Genomic DNA, 10,000 nt, shown 5'->3' on the forward strand with positions numbered 1-10,000 from the left:
CCTCTCCTCTCCCTCTCCTCTCCTCCCTCTCTCCTCTCCCTCTCCCTCTCCTCTCCTCTCCCTCTCCTCTCCCTCTCCTCTCCTCTCCTCTCCTCTCCCTCTCCTCTCCCTTCGCCCTTACTCTCGCTCTCACTCTCACTCTTCTCTCCCTTATTATCCTCTCCTCTCCTCTCCTCTCACTCTCACTCTTACTTTTACTATCACTCTCTACCTGTCCCTCCTCTCACTTTCACTCTCACCCACTCTCTCCCTCCCTCTTATCTCACCCCTTCCCCATGTCCATATCTACCTATCAAATAAATCACAAAAACAATTAACACTTTATTTCAACCTCTACCACCCCGCCCCCTCCCCCTCCCCCTCCCCCACAAAGCAACCTGTACGTGAAAGAACGTAGGGAGGTTTTTAGAACAGCCCAGGCCATTCCACTCTACCCCCCTCCTCCCCCCTCCTCCCCGCCCCCCCCCCTTTACCACGCAACTCGCATATCAGACTCACTCGCACACAGAGCAGTTCATACATCACGTGGGGGTGGGGTGGTGAAGTTGGTTGGGGTTGGGGGTGGGGGTGGGGGTGGGGTGGGGAGTGGGGGTGGGGACGGAGGGTGGGGGTGGGGGGATAATGGGCTGTATATTCCAAACATTAAATACAAACCGCCCACGGCTTAATATACTGCACATAGTGAGGTAAATATATTTCACAGAGGGAAGAGGTTGCAAGAGACGGAAACAACAACAACAATAACAACAAAATGAGAATTAAAAAAAAAACAGAAGGGGGGGGGGAGGTTCGATCGAACTAGCTACCCTTCCATCCCTCCCTCCCACTCCCCTAAAAAAGTGTAATAATAATAAAAATAAGAAGAGAAAAAAAGTTGACTCAACCTAACTAGCCCCTCCCCCCCACAAAAAAAAATATATATCAAATTCGTCAATTAAAAAAATATATATATTGCCAAAACAGAAACAATACACACATATTCCTTAAATTCCTTACATAAAACTACATTCTCGCAAAAGCCAGAGGGAAAATGGCGCGAGGATGGCTGACAAGGAAAGCTGCGTGTGCGAGGCTGGGTCAAATATCTCTCTGGGTGACCTTGTGCACCAAAAACACCCGGGTTTAGCTTTCCTTCCCTGGCAGTCTGGTAGGTGTCACGGCGATGGCTGACCCGATGGCGACCCTGCTACGTGGTTTCGCATCTCTCTCTCTCTCTCTCTCTCTCTCTCTCTCTCTCTCTCTCTCTCTCTCTCTCTCTCTCTCTCTCTCTCTCTCTCTCTCTCTCTCTCTCTCTCTCTCTCTCTCTCTCTCTCTCTCTCTCTCTCTCTCTCTCTCTCTCTCTCTCTTCTTCTCTTCTTCTTTCTCTCTCTCTCTCTCTCTCTCTCTCTCTCTCTCTCTCTCTCTCTCTCTCTCTCTCTCTCTCTCTCTCTCTCTCTCTCTCGCTCGCTCGCCTTTAGCCTTCTCTTTCTGCCTCTCGACAAACGCTTTCGATACATTATTCGTGTCAAGTCCTCTTCCTTTTACCCTTTCTATTTATCTGTCTTCCTTTACTTCGGTATCTATCTATCTACACACACACACACACACACACACACACACACACACACACACACACACACACACACACACACACACACACACACATCTATTTCTTACTGAATGAACGAAAAAGGCGGAGATGAAGAAACAATGGTGAAGAATTCATAAAATATTTTGTACAATAACGACTTTAAAATTAAACGTTAAAAGGATTCTTTTAAATGGTTTCAACTAGGAGCTTTTGCTGTCTAATTACACTACAAGAAGTAGAGAACCAGAAATAAACCTAAGAGATTAAAAGGCCAACTCACGCTGCATATCCAAAACACAAAAGTATCCCTTGAAAGAAAACCTACACATAACATAAGACTGAAAAACAGAAAATGGTATTTTCAGGGGGGACTTCGCATTTCCTCCGAAGTAACAAAGAGACAGAGGTAGGTCATCTAAACATGCAGCAATTATACATTTCTTTACTGTATCTATCTATTATCCCAATATTTTTACAATGCAGTGTATTGGATAGAATCCAATCTCTTAATCTGTATTGTTTATTCTCTCGCTCTTTTCCTCTTTGCCGCTTACCCTTTCTCAGTTTCCCTTCTCTCCCTCTCTCTCTCTCTCTCCTTCTCTCTCTCTCTCTCCTTCTCTCCCTCTCTCTCTCCTTCTCTCCCTCCCTCTCTCCTTCTCTCCTCTTCCCCCCATCTTCCTCTCTCTCTCCCCTCTTTCCCTCTCTCTGTCTCTCTCTCTCCCCTCTTTCCCTCTCTCTGTCTCTCTCTCTCTCCCCTCTTTCCCTCTCTCCCTCTCTGTCTCTCTCCTCTTTTCCTCTCTCTCTCTCTCTTTCATACTTCACCAATCACTGACCTCGATAACAAACCCGATTTCCGTCAAGAAAAAACAACATTTCTAAAGCAACGCTTAAAACAACCCAAATAAACAACAATTGTGCAATTTAAACAACAATTGAGAGAAAACACGAAAAACATCGTTTAAAACAACCCAAATAAACAACAATTCAGACTAAATTCAGACGAATAAAGAATGAACAAAACAAGAATCAAATAAAATACTCACCTAATTTGTTTCCTGTTCTTCTCTTCACACGGAGACATATTGTTCTTGATCTTATGCACTGCAATAAAAGAAAAAACATCAATTAATACTTTTTATGCATCATGGTAAGGAACGTGAACGTAGGATGCTATATTCCTGCAACCAAAGAAGACGAATTAAAATCTTTCTGAAATACTGCGATGGAAGAAGACATCAATCAATATCTTATAAATTAAAGATTATTTATTGTGCACTTAGTAACGGATACTGCAGTAAATAACGGTAAAATATTCCAGTTCGAGATAAAAAGCAAGAAAATTCTAAATCAAACAATGCACTGCAATAATAATAATAATAAAAAATAATAATTTTTTAATGCAATATGGTAAGGAACGAGAGCATAGGATGCTATATTCCTGCGACCAAAGAAGACGAATTAATATCTTTCTGCAATACTGCGATGGAAGAAGACATCAGTCAATATCTTATAAATTAAAGATTATTTACTATTTAATTGGTGACGGATACTGCAGTAAATAACGGTAAAATATTCCACTTCGGGATAAAAATCAAGAAAATTCTAAATCAAACAATGCACTGCAGTAAAAAATAAATATAATAAATTAATACAATATGGTAAGGAACGAGAGCATAGGATGGCAATTTCTACGACCAAAGAAGACGAATAAATATCTGTCTGCAATACTGCGATGATGGGAAGACATCAGTCAATATCATAAATTAAAGATTATTTTTTTAAAATTAGTAAGGATCACTGCACTAAACGAACGATAAAATATTCCAGTTCGGGATAAAAAGCAAGAAAATTCTATATGAAACTCAATTGTTTAAGTCCACATAGTACAAATTCCCAACATAACCTGTACAAATTTCCAACAAAACTAGTACAAATTTCCAACAAACCTAGTACAAATCCCCCCAAAACTAGTACAAATTCCAAACAAAATTGTATAAATCCCCAACAAAACTAGTACAAATTCCCCACAAACCTAGAACAAAATCCCAACAAAACTAGTACAAATTCCCAACAAAATTGTACAAATTCCCAACAAAACTAGTACAAATTCCCCCCAAAATTGTACAAATTCCAAGTAAACCTAGTACAAATCCCCCAACAAAACCAGCACAAATCCCCACCAACCCCCCAACAACTCCCCACCAAACCCAGCACAAACTCGGCATAAAACTCGCGTAATTTCCGAGCACAAACGCATGCAAATACCGACCTTCACTCCACCCCAAGAATATCCCAAATACCTCATGTTTTCCTAACGCAGTCGGCACATAAAGGGTTAAGACCTAAACAGCTTCCCACAATAGGATCTAAAATTAAATTCCAAAGCTCGATCATAAATATAAGGATAAAAAATATGAATCTTAAAATGAAATAAGAAAAAAAACAGAAAGATGGAATAATATAAATCAAATAATTAGAATAACGATAAGGAAAACGAAAAAAAAGAAAAAAACAAAAGAAATATAAAACACACAAACAAACAGATAAAAAAATATGTATAAAAATAACTAAATTTGAAAATAAAAAGAAAGAAATAAAAGCAAATCAACATACAAAGGAAAACCAAAACAAACAAGGAAATCAAAATAAAAGACAAGAAAACGAAAATAAAATTAACATAATTCCCAAACTCGACTCCGGGCGCGTGGGCGTGTTGAAGGAGACGGGGGGAGGGGGGGTACATGAGGAGGAGGGAGAGGGAGGGAGGGAGGGAGAGGGTACATGAGGAGGAGGGAAGGCAAGAGGGAGGAGAGAGGGAGGAGAGGAGGGAGAGAGAGGGGGAGGAAAGAGGGAGGGAGAGGGGGGGAGGGGAAGAGGGAAGGAGAGTGGGGGAGGGGATAGAGGGAGGGAGAGTGGGGGAGGGGAAGAGGGAAGGAGAGGGGTGGGGGAGGGGAGGGAGGGAGGGAGAGGGGAAGAGGGAAAGAAGAAAGAGGGGGAGAGGAAGAAGAGAAATGAGGAAGGGGAAGAGGGAGAGAAGGGAGGAGGGGGAAGAGAAGGGGTAGGAAGAAGAGAGAGGAGGAGGGGGAGAGGAAGAAGAGAGATGGAGGAGGGGGAAGAAAGGGGGAAGGGAGAGGAAGAAAAGAGAAGGAGGAGGGGAAGAAAAGGGGGGGGAAGAGTAAGAGGGAGAGAAGGGAGAAGTTTGAAGAGATTGGGGGTCGGAAAAAGAGAGAAGGAGGAGAGGAAGAGAGAAGATAAGAAGAGAAAGAGGAGGAGAGGGATTGGGGGAAGGGAAAATGCTGTGGCGTGCTGGGGATGAGATTGCAGGGGCCGCAAAAGGTTGAAATATCTCCCCCTTTCCTGGTTACCTCTAACATTTTGCAAGCGTAGTTCGTTTTATTTATCATCAAATGCATAATATCATAATCGCAGTTGATGGAAAGAGTTAATCTATTTTCGTAAATCGCATTAAAAAAATAGTATGAAGACTGTGAATCGGAAAAGTCTGATATTGGCAAAAAATAAAAACAAAATAAATGAATAGAAACACAATGACATATATAGATAAATAAATTCGAGAACTGAATAACTATTCACTTTGGCGCTCCTGTTTTCATCGCCACTGAGGAAGGGGAGGAGGATGGGAGAGAGGAAGACGAGAGAGGAGGAGGAGGGTGGGGGGGAGGGAGGAAGAAGAGGGGAAAGGGAAAGACGTAGGGGAAAGGGGGAGGTGGAGAAAGAGGAGGAGAAGAAAGCGGAGGAGGAGAAGAAGAAAAAGAAGGAGAAAGAACAACAACAATAAAGACAAGAAGAAGAAGAAGGAGAAAGAACAAAAACAAGAACAAGAATGAAGAAACCAGAAGAAGACAATGAATAAATTAAAATCAGAAGGAAGAGGGTCAAGGAAGAGGACAAGGGAAAGGGGACAAGATGAAGGGGGGGGAGGGTGCCAAGGGAGAAGAGGGGGAGAGGGTGCCAAGGGGGAAGAGGGGGAGGGTGCCAAGGGAGAAGAGGGGGGAGAGGGTGCCAAGGGGGAAGAGGGGGAGGGTGCCAAGGGAGAAGAGGAGGGGGGAAGGGAAAGGGGGCAAGATGCAGGGGGGGGAAGGGTGCCAAGGAGAAGAGGAGGGGGGTAAGGGTGCCAAGGAGAAGAGGAGGAGGGGGGGAAGGGTGCCAAGGGGAGGTCGCGTGCGTGCTGACACCGCGTTTGCAAGACTTCTCGGCCGCCCCCTCGAACTCCCCGACCCGAGAGAGGAGGCACTCACAGGCGCCCACGTTAAGGGCAGCGGTCGCCTTGGAGGGCACTCTTCGGCGGCTTCCGGGAGTCGCAGCTTGGTGTTCGGAAAAGGAGCTTCCTGGCGACGTCACTTGCGATGTCGTTTGGGATGCCACTTGCGTCATTTGGGATGTCAATTGCGATGTTATTTGGGATGCCACTTGGAATGTCACTTGGGATGCCACTTGGAATGTCACTTGGGATGCCACTTGGAATGTCACTTGGGATGCCACTTGGAATGTCACTTGGGATGCCACTTGGAATGTCACTTAGAATGCCATTTGGAATGTCACTTGGGATGCCACTTGGAATGTCACTTGGGATGCCACTTGGAATGTCACTTGGGATGCCACTTGGAATGTCACTTAGAATGCCATTTGGAATGCCACTTCCGACGTCCCTCTGCGATGCCACTTGCAATATCACTTGCGATGTCACTCCCTCAACGTCACAATAACGATGTCACTTGCGATGCATTCTCATAGTGAGTTGTCGAACAGAAGAAAGTGGACCTCACTTTAATTCTCTTGTGGCCGGAAAGTGTTCCTAAGTGTTCCGATTAAAATAGCACAGCCTCCCCTACTTGAAATGATGGTGTTGTCTCAGGCACGCACCACTCTTTTTCTCGTCCGCGTATCGAGGGCGGACTAAAATATCCGGAGAGGCGAAAGAAAACGGAATCCAGAAAGGATTTTATCGTAAATTACTATTTCGATTCTTGTTTTTGTCGCGTTCATAAATGATTTTATTGTAAATTACTCTTTCGATTCTTATTTTTTTCATATTGTGTGGGATTTCGATTCACTCACTATACAGGTTTATACCAAGAATGATTTTTTGTTTTTGTTTTTTAGATTCGTTTAAAATGCTTTTCTATACGTTGACTTCAAATACTTACAGAAATCACGATGGCTATGATATATACCGACATATTGGCGCCATTTTCGAAAGAACGATCTATCTATAATCTTTATCGACTTCTTACCGTCTTGTTCACTCTTCCACGACAACTCTCCACTGTGCCCAAATACCGCCAATACTCTCCACATCTCTTAAAGAATCTAATTCCCTTTCTTCCCTAAATGAAATGATCAATAGACTCGTGAATTAGGTACAAGGGCCGTTGCAGAGCCCCCCCACCCCCACACCCCACCCCCCTCACCCCTCCCTTTTGGAACGTTGCATAACGCTTTGTTCCCTCGACCGTCATTTTTTTTTCTTAATTTTACACTCTCAATCCCCTCATCTTGTGCAAAGGAATCTCGACTATTTCAACTACTCCGGCGATGCGAGTTGTGAAGTTGCGCCAGCCGGGAAACCTTAAAAACAACAACAAAAAACAAAAACAAAAAACTGAAAAAAATAATAACACTGCATACTCCCTCTGCATTTTTCTTCTTTTCTTTTTCTTTTTTTTTCTTATACTTCCTCATTCCCTCTTTCGGTCTCCGGTACTGCTCGAAAGCCCTCGTGTTCTTCGGTTCAGCGTAAAGTGTTCGTTATAGGAAGCCATCGAGAGGGGAAATGGCCACCAACTACGTATATTTTTCGATGATACGGTAGCACAATGTATGCGCTCCCAGTCTTTTATGTTATGTCTTTTACGTAGCCATGTGAGTGAATTATTATTATTATTATTATTATTATTATTATTATTATTATTATTGTCATTATTATCATTATCATTATCATTATTGTCATTATTATTATCATTATCATTATTATCATTATTATTATTGTCATTATTATTATCATTATTATCATCATTATTATTATCATTATTATCATTATTATTATTATCATTATCATTATCATTGTTATTATTATTATTATAATCATTATTATTATAATCATTATTATCATTATTATTATTATTATCATTATTATTATCATTATTATTATTATTATTATTATTATTATTATTATTATTATTATTATCATTATTATTATTATCATTATTATTATTATCATTATTATTATTATCATTATCATTATCATTATTATCGTCATTATTCTTATCATTATCATTATTATTATAATTATCATTATCATTATTATTATCATCATTATTATTATCATTATTATTACGTCAAGATAGAGCTAAGAAATTACGAAAGAATAGAAAGTCAGCTATTTACGCAAGATAAACAAGTTAGCTGATCTTTTAAACTTATCAAGAGTCGTAGAAGTTAATAATACGTAAAAAATCACTTTCATTGCAATAACTGATTAATCCAACACCGTAATTTTCATTTATACAAGGATAATTAAACAAATAATACAGACTTATCAAAACAGCTGATTCACATAAAACATAAACATCGAAACTGATTCAGTACTTAGAAAATGTTTACTTACAACCCAACAAAGAAATACGTTATCAAAAAAAAGTAAATAAAAAAAGAAACTAAATAAATAAAAAAGTGCTCAGACATAATGCATGACCGTACATAAATACTCGTCCACATACACATAAACATACACATGATATACATACCACTATCGATTCCCAAACAAGATCACAGAACCACCAAACAGGTATTGAACAAATAACGGCATAACGCGGCATAATCAGCATACTCTAACATACTCATGGAACAATCACAAGCATCAGTGCTAAATCTCTCGCATCAGGCAGCTATTTTCGGATGTCAGGGGAGATAGACCCCCTTAATCCTGTCTTATCCGGCCTATTGTATATGGATTAGCTACTTATGGAGATTCGACTTGTATGCTAGACTGCCTCTGCTTCGGTTCGAGTCCCTTCTAAGTATACTATCTGTTTTGGGTCGAGTTCTTTCTAAGTATACTCTCTTTTTGGGTCGAGTTCCTTCTAAGTATACTATCTGTTTTGGGTTCAAGTCCCTTCTAAGTATACTCTCTACTTGGGTTCGAGTCCCTTCTAAGTATTCTCTCTACTTGGGTTCGAGTCCCTTCTAAGTATACTCTCCACTTGGGTTCGAGTCCCTTCTAAGTATTCTCTCTACTTGGGTTCGAGTCCAAGTATACTCTCTACTTGGGTTCGAGTTCCTTCTAAGTATACTCTATACTTGGGTTCGAGTCCAAGTATACTCTCTACTTGGGTTCGAGTCCCTTCTAAGTATACTCTCTACTTGGGTTCGAGTCCCTTCTAAGTATACTCTCCACTTGGGTTCGAGTCCCTTCTAAGTATACTCTCTACTTGGGTTCGAGTCCCTTCTAAGTATACTCTCCACTTGGGTTCGAGTCCCTTCTAAGTATACTCTCTACTTGGGTTCGAGTCCAAGTATACTCTCTACTTGGGTTCGAGTTCCTTCTAAGTATACTCTATACTTGGGTTCGAGTCCAAGTATACTCTCTACTTGGGTTCGAGTTCCTTCTAAGTATACTCTCTACTTGGGTTCGAGTCCCTTCTAAGTATACTCTCCACTTGGGTTCGAGTCCCTTCTAAGTATACTCTCTGTTTTGGGTTCAAGTCCCTTCTAAGTATACTCTCTACTTGGGGTCGAGTCCCTTCTAAGTATACTCTCTACTTGGGGTCGAGTCCCTTCTAAGTATACTCTGTTTTGGGTCGAGTCCCTTCTAAGTATACTCTCTACTTGGGTTCGAGTCCCTTCTAAGTATACTCTCTACTTGGGTTCGAGTCCCTTCTAAGTATACTCTCTACTTGGGTTCGAGTCCCTTCTAAGTATACTCTCTACTTGGGTTCGAGTCCCTTCTAAGTATACTCTCTGTTTTGGGTCGAGTCCCTTCTAAGTATACTCTCTACTTGGGGTCGAGTTCCTTCTAAGTATACTCTCTACTTGGGTTCGAGTTCCTTCTAAGTATACTCTCCACTTGGGTTCGAGTCCCTTCTAAGTATACTCTCTACTTGGGTTCGAGTCCCTTCTAAGTATACGTATTCATTATTTATCATTCAAGTATATTATAAGTATTATTCAAGTATATTCTAAGTATACTATTCAAGTATATACTAAGTATACTATTCAAGTATATACTAAGTATACGTATTCATTATTTATTATTCAAGTATATTATAAGTATCATTCAAGTATATACTAAGTATACTTGGGTTCGAGTCCCTTCTAAGTATACTTCAAGTGACTTCAAACCTAAAATATATTAGATTATTTTGTTTATATTCTCTTCTTTGTCTCTTGCAGGTGATTGATGGCACTTTG

At 40.8% G+C, this 10,000-nt stretch overlaps 1 protein-coding gene across 1 annotated transcript in view; it reads right to left on the reverse strand.

Moving 5' to 3' along the window:
• The window catches only part of LOC113806022 (microtubule-associated serine/threonine-protein kinase 3), a gene marked incomplete in the record, with an annotated part of 279,433 nt that overhangs the window by 61,006 nt on the left and 208,427 nt on the right, over window positions 1-10,000 (reverse strand). The window contains 1 exon segment of the mRNA XM_070128886.1: window positions 2,614-2,671. Within this exon segment, the coding sequence (XP_069984987.1) occupies window positions 2,614-2,671 (58 nt within the window).

The sequence above is a fragment of the Penaeus vannamei genome, chromosome 2 (genome assembly GCF_042767895.1).
Source record: "Penaeus vannamei isolate JL-2024 chromosome 2, ASM4276789v1, whole genome shotgun sequence".
In the NCBI taxonomy this organism is placed as follows: Eukaryota; Metazoa; Arthropoda; class Malacostraca; order Decapoda; family Penaeidae; genus Penaeus; species Penaeus vannamei.